This window comes from Rhinopithecus bieti, unplaced genomic scaffold (assembly GCF_001698545.2).
Source record: "Rhinopithecus bieti isolate Rb0 unplaced genomic scaffold, ASM169854v2 scaffold_12928, whole genome shotgun sequence".
Taxonomy (NCBI): Eukaryota; Metazoa; Chordata; class Mammalia; order Primates; family Cercopithecidae; genus Rhinopithecus; species Rhinopithecus bieti.
In genome coordinates, this window is record NW_016807614.1 from 1,303,806 (window position 1) to 1,323,393 (window position 19,588).

Below are 19,588 nucleotides of genomic sequence, written 5' to 3' on the forward strand. Positions count from 1 at the left end.
AAAAAAAAAAAAAAAAAAAAAAAAACACTATCCACTTGCAAAAAATCTTTTTAGGCGTAACTTTTTCATTTCTGGATTTAAAGAACATTAGAGACAGGATTTCCATAGGATTGAGGGAAAACAAGACAAAGTTCACGGGTAGTTTATAGTCACTATCTCGAGCAACACTGGGCCTTTAGACTGATAGGGGAGATGCAGAAACAGGCAACAGGAGTCTGGGTAATCCTGGGTCCCAGCAGGTGCATGTGGTAAGAATTCTATGAATCTCAGCTGAACGGAATGAGAGCCCAGCCAAAGCAGAATCTGAGGCACTAGCGCCACCAAACCAAGGACAACCAATGCATTCTCCCTACCCACAATTCACCTCTTTTATCAAGTAACAGACTAGAGAGAGCTGCCGTTTCTTTTTCCTTTTCTTTTCTTTTTTTTTTTTTTTTTTTTTTTGAGACGGAGTCTCCCTCTGTCACCCAGGCTGGAGTGCAGTGATGCGATCTCCACTCACTGCAAGCTCCACCTCCTGGGTTCAAACCATTCTCCTGCCTCAGCCTCCCCGAGTAGCTGGGACTACAGGCACCCGCCACCACGCCCAGCTAACGTTTTGTTTTTTTTTAGTAGAGATGGGGTTTCACCATGTTAGCTAGGATGGTCTTGATCTCCTACCCGCCTTGGCCTCCCAAAGTGCTGGGATTACAGGTGTGAGCCACTGCGCCCAGCCTTTTTTTTTCGGACGGAGTCTCGCTCTGTCTCCCAGGCTGGAGTGCAATGGCACGATCTTGGCTTATTGCAACCTCTGCCTACCAGGTTCAAGCGATTCTCTTGCCTCAGTCTCCTGAATAGCTGGAACTACAGGCGTACGCCCCCCACCCAGCTAATTTTTGTATTTTTAGTAGAGACAGGTTTCACCATGTTGGCCAGGATGGTCTCGATCTCTTGACTTCGTGATCCGCCTGCCTTGGCCTCCCAAAGTGTTGGGATTACAGGTGTGAGCCAGAGCGCCCAGCCAGACAGCTGCCATTTCTACATCTATTTGCTGAAGCTGGATGAATCCGTCCAGACTACAGAAGGGAAAAATCTGCTTTTTCACTCAGCACCATAGGCACATACGATTTCGTTTACTCTTTAGATATTGCTTTTCCTGGCTAACTCCAACTCTTCAAAAATTAAAAGTTCTTAACAAGTAATTCTTGTTCCAAATCAGGCTTTCTCAGTCCCAGGACTGCTGTCATTTTAGGTTGGATATACTTTGCTGAGGGACTGTTCTGGGCACTGTAGGATATTTAGCAGCCTCCCTGGTCTCTATCCCCTGGATGCCATAGTACCAACTGTGTCTCCAGAGTTGTGACAACCAAAAATGCCTCCAGACATTCCCAAAGATACTCCGGGGGCCAAACTGCTCCAACTGAGAACCAGCCTTCTAGATATACTAAGCAGTGCTGAAGTTAGGCAGGGCCCATGGTAGCCTGAGGGGAGTGCTCACCTCCATTCCATCCATGGCCATGGTGGCCAGGTAGTTAGGGTCCTGCTTGTTCCAGCAGAGGCGAAGCAGCGGGTGATGCTGCGGGTCTTCGTAAATGATGGTGCTGTGTTCTAGATGGCGGAGGTCAAACATCCGCACGGAGCCATCAGCACCCACAGAGGCAAACATGTCCCTGCCACCCCCGGCCCGGCTAAATGCAATATCATAGACCTGTTGGTGAACAAGAAGCTCCGGTCAGATTCAGATCCATTACCTCTTCTTCCTATAGGAGGGAAATCTGCCACGTCAAGTTCATCTAAACCTCGCTCATGACACAGAAGCAGGTAAATGAAGCCCAAACAGTGTCTGTGAGTACTGAAACCCGAGAGTTCTAATATCAGTGGCTTTCCAAAGATGGAAGATCATTCCGCTATAGAAATTGGCTGGTTTCTTCCCACATTCCTGATTTCCAAATCTTCTTCCTCCAACCCCTGAGATAAAACAAAGGCACATACCCTGCTGACCAACAGAACAGTGGCTGTCTTCTGCCACGCGACAAGAATGAGACATTTATTTCCTGGGCCTTGTGCACAATCAGAGGCAGGTCTACGAGCCCATTAAGGCCTAGATCATCAATCACAGAGGTGAAAGCAGCCCTCCTGTGGTCACTGAATAGCAGCCAAGCTGATTCTACTGTGAAACCTGGACCTGAGACTCATGTGCAAGAAAGAGGTAACAGAAATTTTGAGTCATGAGAGGCTTAGATGTTCCCGTATTCACAAATAGGTTTAGTAGCACCCTCTTGTCCTAGGACATGTTGTTTCTTCTCCTAGTTGGTTTGTGATCATAAGTGAATCAATTTAGGTTCTAAATCACTGTTTTCTGCTTTTATTTGCTGCAAACATTGCATATCACTAACATCTATGAGGAAATAGAGGCAGAGAGCAATGGAGAGCTTCAGAGAAAGAGAGGACAAAGGCCGGGTGCGGTGGCTCACACCTGTAATCCCAGCACTTTGGGAGGCTGAGGTGGGTGGATCACAAGGTCAAGAGATCAAGACCATCCTGGCCAACACAGTGAAACCCTGTCTCTACTAAAAATACAAAAAAATTAGCTGGGCATGGTGGCTGGCACCTGTAATCCCAGCTACTCAGGAGGCTGTGGCAGGAGAATTGCTTGAACCCGGGAGGCGGAAATTACAGTGAGCCGAGATTGCACCACTGCACTCCGGCCTGGGACAGAGCGAGACTCTGTCTCAAAAAAAAAAAAAAAAAGAGGATGAAGAGGGACAAAGAGAAAGCCAGAGACAGACAAGTAGAGAGAGAAACAGAAACAGAAAAACTAATGCCAAACAAAACTCATCTTCTGGGGATAATGACAGATGACTTCTGGGGAGACATGACTAGAATTTCTCACTAAATATTGCAGCTCCAGTGTTGAGATTATGCCTACTGAAGGACACTGCCAAATGAGCATCTATTGCTATTTAACCTCATGAATTCCTTCTTTTTCTGGCTATGAAGAAATTATGCTTGTTTTTCTATGGCTGGAAGTAGAAGTGGTTCAAAAGTGACTCAGCCAGTCATCAACAAGGAGGCACGCAGGCCTGACATGCCTGACAGATCGAGGCTTTGTCTAGTACTGTACAGCTGCTTTAAGGCACAGCTGTGTTTATTGTATACCCCTCAATGCCAGCTCCTGGTAACCCTCAGGGACAGAGATGCCATAGGTGCCATGGGCAGTGTGGCCAAGTGTGTAACACTCTCTTAGCTCTAAGTGACTGCTCCTTCAGTGCTCCACCAGCATGGTTCACTGGGAAACCAAGGGAAGGTGACAACTCCCAAGCACACTAGACCCTCTTCTACACTGATCTGCCAGGTATCAATGACAGCCTTCCAAACAAGTCTTTTCCTAGAGAAAGGGGGACTGAGAAAAATCAAAGGTGCTAGAAAGGTGCTATTACTGTTTCTCTAGAGCCACTATCCTTTCTCAGGCTCTTTCCTTCAAGACAAGGCTGCTGGTCCAGGCCTGTCTGCTGTCAAGATCCATTTCTGGCCTTTCTCCCTGCTCTTCCCTGCGTCACAAGAGAACTGATTCCTACAGCATGCATTTGGCAGGGTCTCAGATCTGCTCGCTGCTTCTGGCTGGTTCAGCCATGGGAGGCTTTGGTGGGAAACTGGATGATGGGAGGCAGAGAGAAGCTAAGGTATTTCTCCTCCCATCTCTCTGTTCTTAGAAGCGTCTCTGCCAGGTAAATCCAGCCCCTGGGCTCCAGGAACCCTGCCTCCTCCCACGGTCCCTCTGGCCCATAGGCAGCTGCAGCTTTCTGCTGCTCCCATTCTATGGATGACCTCACTGCTACCTATGTGGCTTCTCAGCTTTACCATCTTCTGTATAAGCAGCCCCTAGATTAAATCCCCGCAGTTCAAATACTTAAGAGTAGTTTCCATTTTCTGGGTTGGACCTAACAGACAACAGCAGGCTAAGTTGTCATATAACTAAAATGTAGCAGCTTGTTCAACTTGATGCTAAGAGGGTTTCCAGAAGTTCCTTACTGGTCCTCTCTGTGGGACAAACTCTTCATTTGACCCCTGGTTTAGCAGCAGTCAAGTCTAGAAGTTTTGTAACAGGGCTTACCCTTAGGAGTACAGAAAGTCAAAGACAACCCCTTACTAAGAATGATAACCTGGGTCACATCTTCCTATGCTGTTGACAACCTCAAGTTTCTGACCTAAGGTCAAGGTATTCTTTTTATCTGTACAGATATTAATACCCCTAGCTGTGCAGGGTAAGGTAGTAAAGAAAAGGAAATAGTACCCATAGGAGATGAGAGTATCAGGAGCATGCAACAGCTCTAGGAGGAAAAGATTTATGGGGATTTTCTGAAATCACTGAGAAGAATGCTTTGATTAAAATGCAATTGGCTGGGCGTGGTGGCTCACGCCTGTAATCCCAGCACTTTGGGAGGCCAAGGTGGGTGGATCACCTGAGGTCAGGAGTTCGACACCATCCTGGCCAACATGGTAAAACCCCGTCTCTGCTAAAAATACAAAAATTAGCCAGGCATGGTGGCGGGCACCTGTAATCCCCGCTACTCCAGAAGCTGAGGCAGGAGAATAACTTGAACCTAGAAGGCGGAGGTTGCAGTGAGCCCAGATTGCACCATTGCACTCCAGCCTGGGCAACAAGAGGAAAACTTCGTCTCAAAAAAAAAAAAAAAAAAAAAAAAAAAAAAAAAAAAAAAAGCAATCACAAATAGCTCTCCCCAGTTTTCCCAATAAACACAGAAGCATCACCATCAAAGTAAAATATATTCCATTGCCTCCATTGCCAACAGTAATGAACGTATAAAGATTTGGGATTTTATAAAACATTTATAGAGAAAAATGGATAGTTAGGTTTGTCTCTCAGAAACTTTTTTCTCTTCCTGTCTCTCTTCCTTCCTCCCCAAATCTAATCTATTTCAAGATAAGGATTACTCTAAAGTTATTTTTTAATTACATCAGTTCCCAGCTCCTCTATAAGAGATTTCATTATTAAAAAACAGCAACATCGGGAAAGGAAGTTCCAGGGCCCGTGCTGGGAAAGAGGTGGGGGGGACCAGGGGAAGACTCAGGGTGCAATGGCAGCGCAAATTCCAATTGTGGCCACCACTTCCACTCCCGGAATAGTCCAGAAGAGCAAAAAGAGGCCGGCCAGCCCTTCCCACAATGGCAGCAGCGGCAGGGGCTATGGTGCCAGTAAGAAGAAAAAAGTGTCTGCCTCCAGCTTTGCGCAGGGTATCAGCATGGAAGCCATGAGTGAGAATAAAGTGGTGCTCTCTGAGTTTAGCACAGGACCTGTGGAAAAAGCTGCCAAACCTTTGCCATTTAAGGATCCCAACTTTGTACACTCTGGCCCTGGTGGCGCAGTTGCTGGTAAGAAGAACAGAACCTGGAAGAACCTGAAACAAATCCTCGCTTCCGAAAGGGCATTGCCGTGGCAACTGAACCATCCTAACTACTTCAGTATTGATGCTCCTCCATCCTTTAAGCCAGCTAAGAAGTATTCTGATGTTTCAGGCCAACTACACAGACCCCCAGAGCAAACTGCGGTTCAGCACCATTGAAGAGTTTTCCTACATTCAGAGGCTGGCCTCTGACGTCGTCACTGGCTACCTGTCCCTGAGGAAGGCCACAAGCATCGTTCCCTGAGCCCGAGAAAGGGAGATGAAATGGAAAGTTGTTTCAAAAACAGACTCTGGACTCGTGATTTTGTTTCACGGAAACAAACTCGTCCTGCTGTCAATCTGAAAATGCCAGTGCTGTGCCTTGGAAAGAACGTTTGGCTTTCATTTAAGCGTTTTTTTGAGTGTGCGTTTTCCCTCCAAGTGTGATATTTTCTGCTGAATTAAATTATACTTCAGTTGTTGCCTCAAGTAAACGTGTTTGACAAGAAAATACAATAACTATACTTTTCATTAAAAAAAAAAAAAAGCAACATCTAGCATGAAAAGAACAATGACAGACCGTATAATTCATTTACATTAGCCAAAAAAAGCATTAGTTTACAATAGTGTTGTTTTCCCGTTTTTGATACATTACTATTGTCAATGTAGACAAGAAGATGTTATGTTACGATTTTCTACATAAATTGCAGAACAATGAGAGAACAATCTGACCTCTTCCTGTGCGGAAGGCCCAGGAAGCATGTGAGGAAAGATGAAATGGAAAAGCATCATTACCTCTTTGTCATGGGCGATCAGTTGGGTCTTCACGTGGCCAGACACAAGATTCACTCGCCCTAACACCTGCCCTGTCTCCAGCCCCCAGATGGTGCACGTTGTATCAATGCTTGAGGTACCTGCAAACAACCAGTGCAAGTCAGGGCTGATGGGACCAGGCAAGCTTCCCTCCTGTGTCTACTCATCTGCTTGGCCCAGGGAGCAACATACCATAAAGACTACAGAAAACAAGGTTGTGGTTATCGGCAGAGCCACAGAGGAAGTCAAGTATTCAGTCCTCACCATAAGACCTTAGATTCTAACTGGAGGGACAAGATCTACACACACAAAGCTCACCCACACAAAAGAATTAATAAATAACCACATTCCATGCCTAGCCTACTTCTCACAGAGCCTTGTTCTAGGATGATGCATGGCCCAGTGTGACATCTGAGAAAATGTATTTTGGCTTCTTCCAGCTGAAATACCTACTCCCTAACTCCCTTACCTAAAAGATAAGGATCCACCTCATTCCAGTCAAAGGAGGTCAGGGGAGCACAGAAATCAGAGTTCTTATTATTATTTAGCAAACACTCCAGCCTGGTCTCTGTTTCACCAACCTGAAGGAAAAAGAATTTAAAAAAGAATCAGCCAGTCTTATCCTCATAAAAAGTCTTTAAAGAAATTCCTGTTTAGAAAATATCTTAGCAAACATAAGACATGAGGGGAAAATATTTGTATCAAAAACAATAATAAACCCAGGACTCCCCAAATGCTACTTTTTCTTTTACTTTCTCCTCTGACCAGCTTTGTTTTCTACATTTTCATCCCTGCATCTTCCTAGAGGAGAGGTCTTCTCACCTTGCCCAGCCTGGAACCTCTACACAGGTGTACTAAGGCCATGCCCATGCTACAGAGGACGCTGCTGCTGACGAGCTCAGCTGAGGGCAGAGGGAAGCCTCCAAGATCCACTCACACACTTTATCAGAATCAATGGCCGGGTATTTCATTTAGTTTACTCAAAAATACCTTGGCTGCAAATAGAACATAAGTTCCCAAGTATTCCCACCTCCACTGAAGGCTGTCATTGTCACCTCGGGTTGACTGAGCTGACTGCAGCCAGCAGCCAGACTTCATGGAATCTTGACTTTATTTACTAGAAAATCTGCTGAGCCAAATGAGGTCAGTCCATTTAAGTTTTGCTTGCTTATCCCGTGCTGCAGTGACACTCGCTGCCTCTGACCCCACCTGTTCTGTGACTTCTCACTGCTGACAGCTAAGGCTGAGACAGCCCACTTGTCTGGCTGCTAATAAAGCATCCGCTTACCCTCCACACACGGAGATAGTCGCCGCTTGTTGCCAGTAGGTCTGGATAGACGCCTTTTGTATCAGGGATCCACATGAGCTTTGTGGTGGGGTACGGGTGGTCAAAGGTGTTTCTGCAAATAAACTCTGAACTCTCCTCATCTAAACCAACAAGCTGAACCTGTAACATGCCAAAGTTGAGCCACATAAGCATTTGTGAACAGTATAGTAAATACATTAGATCCCTGGTCAGTGATAGAGGTTTTTTTTTTAAGACAAGATCTTGCTCTGTTGCCCAGGCTGGAGTGCAGTGGTGCGACCACAGCTCAATGCAGCCTCCATCTCCTGGACTCAAGTGATCCTTCCACCTCAGCCTCTCAAGAAGCTGGGGTTAGAGGCATGCACCACCATGTACAGTTAATTTTGTTCATTTTTTGTAGAGACAAGGTCTCACATGTTGCCCAGGTTGGTCTCAAACTCCTGGGCTCAAGTGATCCTCCCACCTCAGCCTCCCAAAGTGCTGGGATTACAGACATGAGCCACCGTGCCTGGCAAGTGACAGAAGTCTTGACACTGTACTACACTAAACTGCAGAATCAAAAACAATTGCCGTGAGGGCATCTAGTCCAACCATCCCCTGGCAGACAAGGACACCCAGACTCAAAGGGGTGGTTATGCTCAATACTGCAAAGCCAATAGGAGACAGAGACAAGATTTGATTACAGGTTTTCTGATTCAAGTACTGCATTCTTGACACCAACTATATAAGTGCACTCTCTACCAAGCCAGGCACACCTTCCCCCGAAACCTCTGAGGTATTTGAAAATGAACAGGGGTGGTTTTGGCTGCCACAATGACTGGAGTGCTGAGGGCATTTGGTGCTCAGGGGCCGGGAATATGAATATGTGCAATTTCATTAAACAAACTAATGCTCACTTAAAAATCCAACAGTGCACAACCCTCATCAACCCCAAACTCAACACTGGCTCATTATGTTTACATATAAAGGTACGTCAAATGACCGTTTAAGAGCCCAAACCAAGCAAAAAAAAGTGGGCACCATTGATGATTAAGTCCCACCTAGCTCTGATCACTTTTTCTTAGAGTCAATTTTAGCCCACCATTAACTTCCAATCTTTGCTGTCAAACTCGATCTGGCTTGGTGGGACACTAACTGTACATTTGCTTATGAACTTCCAACTGGAAGATGGAATGGTGGGAATATTTAGTAAAGATCCGCAATAAGGGGAAAAGCACTAACCAGACAACACAAAATAGAATTCCTTCTACTCATCTTCCTAACTTCAGTCTCAGACACCAGTATCTTCCACACATTTTTTTCCCCCAAAGTTAGGTATAGTTGCATGCAATAAAACCCACTCAGGTGTACAGTTAAATGAGTTTTGGCAAATGTACAGTTGTATAACCCCCACAGTAAGATATAAAACATTTCCATTAACCCAGAAAGTTCTCCCAGGCTCCTCTGCAGTCAACCCCTTATACCCACCCCAAGTGGCCACTGATCTATGGTTTTGTCTCACCATAATACCACATAAATAGAATGAGATGGTCTTGAGTCTTTGGTCTGGCTACTTTCACTCAGTACACTGCTCTTGAGACTCATCCATGTTCTTGTGTGTATCAGTAGTTGCTTCTTTTCTTACTGCTGAATAATATTGCATTATGTGCAACCTGGCACTCTATAATTTTGGTTTTGTTTTTGAGATAGGGTCTCACTCTTCGAGTGCAGTGGTGCAATCATGGTTCACTGCAGGTTCAACCTCCTGGGCTTAAGCAATCCTCCAGCTTTAGCCTCCCCAGTAGCTGGGACCACAGGCATGTGCCACCACACCCAGCTAATTTCTAAATTTTTTGTAGAGATGGGGGTCTCCTTATGTTGCCCAGGCTGGTCTCGAACTTCTGGGCTCAAGTGATCCTCCTGGCTTGGCCTCCCAAAGTGCTGGGATTACAGGAGTGAGCCACCATGCCCAACCAATTTTGTATGTCCTAGTTAAGAAATCTTTGCTTAATCCCAGGTCCCAAATATTTTTTCCTATGTTGTCTTCTAAAAGTTTTCTAGTTTTAGGCTTCATATTTTGGTCTCTGAGTCATTTCAAGTTAAATTTTTATATGGTACAAGATATGAATCAAGGTTTACTTTTGTTGTTTTCTTTTGAGATGGAGTTTCGCTCTTGTCGCCCAGGCTGGAGTGCAATGGCACAATCTTGGCCCACGGCAACCTCCACCTCCTGTGTTCAAGCAATTCTCCTACCCCTCTGCTTCCTAAGTAGCTGGGACTACAGGTGTGTGCCACTACACCCGGCTAATTTTTTAGTATTTTTAGTAGAGAAGGGGTTTCACCATTTTGGCCAGTCTAGTCTCGAACTGTTGACCTCAGGTGATCCACCTGCCTCAGCCTCCCAAAGTGCTAGGATTGCAGGCGTGAGCTACCACTCCTGAACAAGGTTTGCTTTTTTACATATGTCTGCCTGTTCCAGCATCACTGGTTGAGAATTCTTTCTCCTTTGAATTACCTTGAACCCTTTATTGAAAATCAGTTGACTATGTATTTGTTCATCTATTTCTGGACTCTATTCTGTTCCATTATCTATTTGCCTATCTGTTTGCTAGTAGGCAAAATGTCTTGATTATAGTAGCTTTCTAGTAAGTTCTAAAATCAGATAATGAGTTCTCTAACTTTGCTGTTCTTTTTCAAAATTGTTTTGCTATTCTCTACTTTTGCTTTTCCATGTACATTTTACAATCAGCTTGTCGAATTTTACAAAAAGCCTGCTGAGATTCTGATTGGGATTCTATTGAATCTATCGATCAGTTTGGGGAGAACTTACATCTTACTAAAAATACTAAAAAATTAGCTGTCACCCAGGGTGGAGTGTAGTGGCTCGATCACAGCTTACTACAGCCTTGGCCTCCCAGGCTCAAGTGATCCTCCTACCTCAGCCTCCCAAGTAGCTGGGACTACAGGTACAAGCCACCATACCCAGCTAATTTTTGTATTTTTTGTAGAGACAGGGTTTTGCCATGTTGCCCAGGCTGGTCTTGAACTCCTGGGCTCAAGTAATCCACCCACTTTGGCCTCCCAGTATGCTGGGCTTACACATATGAGCTACTGTGCTTGACCACGAAACTGTTTCAAATTCCATTTCCAATTGTTCGTTGCTACTGTATATAGAAATACAATTGATTTTTATACATTAATCTTGGCTTCTATAACTTTGCTACATTAGTTGTTAGTTTTAGTAGCTTTTTTGTAGATTCCTAAGGATTTTTCTATGTATATTCATAGATCTTGTCATCCATCTTTAACTCTTAAAAATCCATATGACTAAGTCTAAATATTCATTTTATAGAGCACCCACATATTTTCAACAATCATATAACTGTTAGGGAAGATAATGCATAAAGACATAAAAGGAGACAAAACCCAGTGTCCAAAAACACTTAAGATAGTAATGCAAGTAATGTCACAAGGTAATACATGATTGGCTTATTTATGACACAGATAATAATAGATAACAATTGAGAGGAAAGAGCAATGATTCAAACAGGGCACCTGAGGAAAAGAGGAGTTAGCATCTGAGCAGAGTCTTCAAAGGAGAACAGGAAGGATCTGGGTAGGCAAATAGGAAAGGGAAGGGCAACCCAGGTAGCTGGAACAGAAGGGTCATGCATACAAAGGTGGCAAACTAAATGACCCATTTGGTAGCAGCAAGCGGGCCTGTTTGAGAGAGCCACGTGGGAGTGCAGTGGAGATGCGGCTGGGAAGGTGTGCTGAGGGGAGGCTGGAAGGCCCCAAAAGCAACCATGGCCTTCCCCCCATGAAGGTGTCTTTGAGAAGACAGTGGTGTGATTGGTTACAAGGCCTCTGAGGACCACACATCTCGTAGTGCTGGGCAGGACAGACTGGATCAAGCAGGTGGCTGGAGGCAGGGAGCTCAGAAGGGAACAGGGGAAAAATTAAGGGTCTATGGTGACTGATAGTGAGAATGGCAAGGGATAACCAGGAATGGCCACAAGAGGGACTGTGACCAAATGAACAGTTTTTACATGGAACTAAAAAGTTGACCTTCTGATCTTTGCAGAATTTTTTTTTTTTTTTTTTTTTTTTGATACGGATTTTCACTCTTGTCACCCAGGCTGGAGTGCAATGGCATGATCTTGGTTCACTGCTACCTCAGCCTCCTAGGTTCAAGTGATTCTCCTGCCTCAGCCTCCCAAGTAGCTGGGATTACACGCAGATGCCAGTGTGCCCAGCTAATTTTTTTTGTATTTTTAGTAAAGATGGGGTTTCACCATGTCGGTCATGCTGCTCTCAAAGTCCTGATCTCAGGTGATCCACCCGCCTTGGCCTCCCAAAGTGCTGGGATTACAGGCATAAGCCACCACGCCCGGCCAGAAAATATTACATAAAGAAGGAAGATTCTAGATGAAACATGGAATTTTTGGTATCAGCCTTTGTGGAGGAGAAAGGGAAAAAAAACCCAGATGAGAGTGCTTGCTTCAGCAGCACACATACTCCAATTGGAACTATACAGTGGTTAGCATGGCCCCTGCACAAGGATGACACGGAAATTTGTAAAGTGTTCTGTATTTTTACAAAGGATAAATGCTTGTGGCAATGGATACCCAATTTTCCAAGTTGTGATTATTACGTATTGCATGTCTATACCAAAATAGACACACCTATTATGTACCCACACAACAACGACGACGACAATAACATGAAAGGCTAAATTATCAGGCTCATCAGGCAGAATAAAGAATAAACCTCTGAAGCTGGGTGTGGTGGCTCACACCTGTAGTCCCAGCACTTTGGGAGGCCAAGGCAGGGAGTTCGAGACCAGTCTGGGCAACATGGTGGAACCTCGTCCCTACAAAAAATACAAAAATTCGCCGGGTGTGGGAGTGCATGCCTGTAGTTCCAGCTAATTGGGAAGCTGAGATGGAAGGATGGTTTGAGCCTAGGAGGTAGAGGTTGCAGTGAACTGAGATCACGCCACCACACTGCAGCCTGGGTGACAGAGCTTTTTTTTTTTTGTCTCAAAAAAGGAAGAAAGAAAGAAAAAAGAAAGAATAAACCTCTGATATATATTGTGAGCCAGATATTTCATTTATATATTCATTCAAGAAGTACTGGCTGGGCGCGGTGGCTCAAGCCTGTAATCCCAGCACTTTGGGAGGCCGAGACGGGCGGATCACGAGGTCAGGAGATCGAGACCATCCTGACTAACACAGTGAAACCCCGTCTCTACTAAAAATGCAAAAAAAAAAATTAGCCGGGCGAGGTGGCGGGCGCCTGTGGTCCCAGCTACTCAGGAGGCTGAGGCGGGAGAATGGCGAGAACCCGGGAGGCGGAGCTTGCAGTGAGCTGAGATCCGGCCACTGCACTCCAGCCCGGGCGACAGAGCGAGACTCCGTCTCAAAAAAAAAAAAAAAAAAAGTATTTAGTGGACAGCTCCTAGGAGTCAGGCACTGTTTTAAGAGCTGTGGATACACCAGGGAGCACGAAACCCCAAATCCCTCTCTAACCTTGCAGATAACACTGTGAAGTTCAACTGGAAGAGAAAATGCCTTTCAAGTCATCAGAGATGTCCTCCCAAGGTTCAAATATCCAATCTTGTGAGCATTTGCCACTTAGGATTCTCTTAGCCTAACAAGGCTTTCTACCACCCAGCCCTAACTTACCTTACATTCCACCTTCATTTATCTAGTCACTGTTTCCCATCCCTTTCCTTACACTCCCCTCTATACCTGTAAAATCCTCATACCTCCTTTCCACTGACCCAAATCCTGCCCAATGTTAGTACAGCACTTAATCGGGCTTCTAGGGCTCCCTACTTACCACCTGCTAGCTGTAACACTTTGGATATGTTACTTAACTCTGCTAATCTTGTTTCACAATCTGTAAAGTGAGGATGTTCACAGTACCTACCTCCAGTTGTACGTAACAGCTCTATGTAGAACTGTCTTACTCAATATATGAGCTTTGAATATTATGACATCTCACCTCCTTCATAAGGCATTTACAGTCTTCCTGGTCCGGTGCTATTTCTTTCAGTGCTTATCTCTACCATCTGTTTGGTGACGAATCCCACAGTGCCTCATGAAAGCACTGACATTACTGTCTTACGCTATTTCACTTAGTAAATGCCTTAAATATAGGCCTGTGTCTCACTTCTGCTTGTACTGCCTACAGCAATGGTTTTCCAACTTAGCTATCAGACTTGCCTGAAGAGGTTTACATTCCTAGGCCTTCAACTCCAGCCTAAGATTCCAATTCAGTAAGTGTCAAGTGAGGCCCAGGACTCTCTATTCTTAGGAATTCATCACCCCTGGTGATATGATTTCAGCTAAGTTTGACAATCTCCACACAACAGTACCTGACCTAAGAGAGAAGCCAGGAAACAGCAGAGATTCAATCTTTCATTGACCTTCTCAATGCTTTCAGAAGAGGTAATGACTTAAATTTTTAATTTGATTCAAGAAAAAAGCCATCCTCATTGTTCAGAAAAGGTTCATGGAATTCAAGTTCTGATGTAATTTTTAAAAATGATTTTCCCCAATTAGGAAATTAAAACTTTTCATTATAATACTGCCCCACACACAAAAAAAATTAAAATTAAAATCCCACCACATAAAGATAACCATTCATTTTCTTTTCCCCGGTTCTTTATAGTTTTAAGTATTTTAAGCATTACAGAAGTAATTTATACTAACTGTAAATAATTAAGATATCAAGTATAGTGAATTAAAAGTGCAAGTCCCTCTTTCAATGCCACCCCATCCTTCTATACCAGTAATTGCCGTTTGGTTTGATAACTACTTCCAGATCTTGCCTACAGATTTACAGATAAACAATTTTTCTTTACGTAATTATATTATACTATTTTGCAACTTGCTTCCTTTACACAATATATCAATTTTCTTATTGTTTTTTCTTTTTCTTTTTTTTTTTTTTTTTAGATGGAGACTCACTCTGTCACTCAGACTGGAGTGTAGTGGTGCACTCTTAGCTCACTGCAACCTCCACTTCCTGGGTTCAAGTGATTCTCCTGCCTCAGCCTCCCGAGTAGCTGGGATTACAGGGGTGTGCCACCACACCTGGCTAATTTTTGTATTTTTAGTAGAGACGGGGTTTCACCATGTTGGCCAGGTTGGTCTTGAACTCCTGACCTCAAGTGATCTGACTGCCTCGGCCTCTCAAAGTGCTGGCATTACAGGCGTGAGCCACTGCACCTGGCCTGTAGCTGGGATTACAAGCATGAGCCATCATGCCCAGCCTGTATGTTTAACATGTAAAATATTTCCTTTTGTTTCAATATTTTTGCCTTGAATTTTATCTGATGTTAATGTTATCATGCCTGACTTCTTCTCTATAAAAAGAACTGCTTCTTGTTACTATATGCCTAGTGCTTCTTCGTTCATTCCTTTCTGTTTATTCCTTTCTGAAGTTCTACTGAGTAAGATTTAATTTTTATTAATGTTAGCTTTTTTTTTTACTAACTTTTTTACTAGGTAATACATACACAAGGCCCAAATTTTGAAAGGCACAAAAGCAATTATAGTACAAATTAGGGCCGCTACATCCCAGTTCCTTTCCCTGGAGAAATCAATCTTATCAATTTCTTGTGTATCCCTTCCACACACAACCATGTATGAGTGTACATACATCTATGCATACGCCTTTTTTAAAACACAGGTGTTAGTTTACTCTTCTATATATTTTTTCCACATGAAAACTTAGCTCATTCTTTTAACAGCTGCATGGAGGTAGCATAATTTATTCAACAATTTCCCTAAAAATATTTTCATATTTTTCTCTTACAAATAATGCCAAAATGAATATCCTTGCACTTTAGTCATTTCAACCACGTGAGTATAGCTGTAGGATGAATTATCACTAGCAGAACTACCAGGTGGAAAATAATGCCAATTTAAATTTTGATAGCAACTGCACAGGAAAGCTACACATATGTAGATACACACACACACAGTAGATTACTAAGGTTTTTTATTTTTCCTAATCTAACTGAAACTCCATTATTTTTTTTTTCCTTACGAGGTTCAATTCTTCATATGTTCAAGAATCATTTACATATCCTTTCTGGAAACTGTTCATATCTGTTTCCCTTTTTCTACTGGGTGACTGGTCTTCTGGTGATTTGCAGATCTTTATACGCAAATCTTTATATTAAAGGATTTGTTCTTTGTCTGGAATGTTACATGTATTTTTTCAGTTTGTCACTTATCTTTTGACTTTCCTGGGTTGGTTTTGTTACAGAGATTTTATTTGTATATAGTTTACTTCTACTTTTATGAGTTTCTCACACCAAGATTCTCCCATGTTTTACAGCTGAATGTTTACATCTTCTCATTTATCTGGAATTCTGGTACAAGGCTTTTTTTGTTTGTTTGTTTGTTTTAGATGGAGTCCCACTCTGTTGCCCAGGCTGGAGTGCAATAGTGCCATCTCGGCTCACTGCAACCTCCGCCTCCCGGGTTCAAGCGATTCTCCTACCTCAGCTTCCCGAGTAGCTGGGATTACAGGCACCTGCCATCACGCCCGGCTAATTTTTGTATTTTTAGTAGAGACAGGGTTTCACCATGCTGGCCAGACTGGTCTCGAACTCCTGACCTCAGGTGATCCACCCGCCTCGGCCTCCCAAAGTGCTGGGATTATAGGTGTGAGCCACTGCACCCGGCTGGTACAAGGTTTAAGGTAGAGATCCAATTTTTTGTTCTGGTTTACTCATTATTAAATATATATATATATATTTGTGTGTGTATATATATATATTTGTGTGTATATATGTATATTTGTGTATATATATATATTTGTGTGTATATATATATATGGAGTCTCGCACTGTCACCCAGGCTGGAGTGCAGTGGCGTGGCACAATCTCGGTTCACTGCAAGCTCCGCCTCCTGGGTTCAAGCAATTCTCCTGCCTCAGCCTCCTGAGTAGCTGGGATTACATGCACCTACCAATATGCCCGGCTAATTTTTTGTATTTTTAGTAGATACGGGGCTTCACTATGTTGGCCAGGCTGGTCTCGAACTCCTGACCTTGTGATTCGCCTGCCTCAGCCTCCCAAAGTGCTGGAATTACAGGCGTGACCCACTGCACCTGGCCTTAGAAATATTTTTTCTTCATTTCATATCACTTTTAGCAGACTACATTTCTTTTTGTATTCTGAGTTCATTTCTGGACTCTGTTTATGCATCAGTTCTTACAGTATCAAATGACCTTTTTATTATATCTTTGCATTATGTTTTAATATCTGGTGGGTGGTTTCCCATCTCCATCACTAGTCCACCTTTTCAGAAGTTTTCTGACCATGTGTGCATGTTTGTAACATTTGTCTGTAGAAACAATCAGTTTGCCTGGTTCTAAAAAACCATTATTAAAAATCTGGAGTATTTTTGGCCAGGTATGGTCACCTACGCCTGTAACCCCAGCACTCTGGGTGGGGCAGGCAGGAGGACTGTTTGAGGCCAGGAGCTCAAGACCAGTCTGAGCAACATAGTGAGATACCTATTGATTAAGCCCAGGAGTTTGAGGTTGCAGTGAGCTATACTCATACCACTGCACTCTAGCCTGGGCAACAGAGCGAGACACTGTCTCTAGAAAAAACAACTATGGGCCGGGCACAGTGGCTCAAGCCTGTAATCCCAGCACTTTGGGAGGCCGAGACGGGCGGATCACGAGGTCAGGAGATCGAGAGCATCCTGGCTAACACGGTGAAACCCCGTCTCTACTAAAAAATACAAAAAACTAGCCGGGCGAGGTGGTGGGCGCCTGTAGTCCTAGCTACTCGGGAGGCTGAGGCAGGAGAATGGCGTAAACCCGGGAGACGGAGCTTGCAATGAGCTGAGATCTGGCCACTGCACTCCAGCCTGGGAGACAGAGCGAGACTCCTTCTCAAAAAAAAAAAAAAAAAAAAAAGAAAAAACAACTATGGTGTTTTAAACAGGGATCACCTTAAGTTTAGGGACACTGACATCTTTAGGACACCAAGCTTTACTATACAAGAAAAGAGAATACCTTCCCATTTTTCAAGTATTGTTTTGTGTTCCCCAGCATTATTATTTCCATATAAACCTCACATATGCCTAAGTATATCCCCAAGTATTTATAGCAGCACAATCTACAGTACTGGTACATTCCTAGACATTGCTCCATGGCCTTCTGTCATCAAATGTAGGTAGCCTAATTTCTTTTCCCCTCTTAAAGAAGACTTGATCATTTTGCCTGAATGTCCAAATAATTCCTTCTTCATCATTAAAACACAGAAATGTTCCTAGGGATGCCAGGCTCTGTGCCAGGCTTGCAGTCCCAGCCCTTTGGGAGGCTGAGGTCGGTGGATTGCTTGAGCCCACAGTTTGAGATCCGCCTGGGCAACACGGCAAAACCCTGCCTCTACAAGAAATACAAAAATTGGCTGGGCGTGGTAGTGTGCAACTGTAGTCCCAGCTACTTGGGAGGCAGAGGTGGGACAATCCATTAAGCCTAGGAGGTCAAGAGTGCAATGAGCTGGGATCATGCCTCTGCACCCAGCCTGGGCAACAGAGTGAGACAGTGTCTCAAAACAAAACAAAACACATGAAAAATAAGATAAATTTTTTTTTTTGAGACGGAGTCTCGCTCTGTCGCCCAGGCTGGAGTGCAGTGGCCGGATCTCAGCTCACTGCAAGCTCCGCCTGCCGGGTTCCCGCCATTCTCCTGCCTCAGCCTCCGGAGTAGCTGGGACTACAGGCACCCGCCACCTCGCCCGGCTAGTTTTCGTATTTTTTTTTTTAGTAGAGACAGGGTTTCACCGTGTTAGCCAGGATGCTCTCGATCTCCTGACCTCGTGATCCGCCCGTCTCGGCCTCCCAAAGTGCTGGGATTACAGACTTGAGCCACCGCGCTCGGCCTGATAAATTTTTTAAAAAAGAAATTTTCCTAGGAAATATTTCAGTGCCAACTGTTTGGCGCCACTTTTTCTTGAGATAGAATTTGAACTTATCACTTCAAATCTTTGTTTCTACGCTCTTTAACCATAGATTTGAGTTTGTTTCATTTCTTTGGTCCTCGTCTTCAGGGACACCAATTATACTTAAGTCAGATCTCTTACTTTCTGCATCTATTATGTTCTAATTATTTTCTCTGATTTCATTTTTCAGTCTGTCCTCCCTATCCTTTACTGTTTTCAGCACTGTGTGTTCATCTTTATTCTGTTTCTTTCTTTCTTTTTTTTGAGACAGTCTCACTTCATCGCCCAGGCTGGAGTGCAGTGGCATGATCTCGGCTCCCTGCAACCTCCTCTTTCTGGGTTCAAGCGAGTCTCCTGCCTCAATGTCCCAAGTAGCTTGGATTACAGGAGTGAACCACTGTGCCCAGCCTTTCTTCTGCTTCAAATTTGGCTTTTAATTCTGTGATAAGTTTAGTTTTCTCTTCCACTACTTTCCTGTGTGCTCTGCCAGCTGATGTTACATTTTCTCTTCGCCATGCCTTATTTTACCCAATCCTCTACATCTCTGCTTGAAGTTCTGTATTTTCTTAAGTTCTTTGAATTCACAGTGGTAAGACTGGCCATTATTTTTCAACTAAGCTAAAAACATCTTTTTAGTATGGGTACTTTACCTGCCACTTATTTTCCATTTTGCCCCCATCCTTTCTTATAGTATCTTTCTGTAGCTACTGTGCTGATTCCATTTATTTTGTTTCTTTTTTTTTTTTGGGTTTTGAAATGGGGGTCTCACTCTGTCACCTCAGCCAGAGTGCAGTGGCAAGATCTTGGCTCACTGAAGCCTTGACCTCCTGGGCTCAAGTGATCCTTCCATCTCAGCCTCCTCAGTAGCTGGGACTACAGGTGCACGCCACCACACCTAGTTCATTTGTTTTTTCTTTTGAGATAGAGTTTCGCTCTGTCACCCAGGCTGGTGCAGTGGTGCAATCTCAGCTCACCACAACCTCCGCCTCCGAGGTTCAAGTGATTCTCCTGCCTCAGCCTTCCAAGTAGCTGGGATTACAGGTGCACATCACCAAACCTGGCTAATTTTTGTATTTTTAGTAGAGATGGGGTTTCACCATGTTGGTCAGGCTGGTCTCAAACTCC

General features: G+C 44.0%; 1 protein-coding gene and 1 pseudogene across 2 annotated transcripts in view; one reads left to right on the plus strand and one right to left on the minus strand.

Moving 5' to 3' along the window:
* Nucleotides 1–19,588, minus strand: part of DCAF7 (DDB1 and CUL4 associated factor 7) — a 36,611-nt gene that overhangs the window by 9,566 nt on the left and 7,457 nt on the right. For both annotated transcript variants that reach the window (XR_001887472.1, XM_017882912.1), the window contains exons 2-5: nt 7,486–7,644; nt 6,667–6,778; nt 6,180–6,298; nt 1,478–1,687 (exon numbers count right to left, since the gene is read on the minus strand). Coding sequence is in view for 1 of the 2 variants with exons in the window: in XM_017882912.1 (XP_017738401.1) it covers nt 1,478–1,687; nt 6,180–6,298; nt 6,667–6,778; nt 7,486–7,644 (600 nt within the window). In the remaining variant the exon portion in view is untranslated. The remainder of the gene's footprint in view (nt 1–1,477; nt 1,688–6,179; nt 6,299–6,666; nt 6,779–7,485; nt 7,645–19,588) is intronic.
* On the plus strand, nt 4,731–5,858 carry LOC108536284 (INO80 complex subunit C pseudogene; annotated as a pseudogene).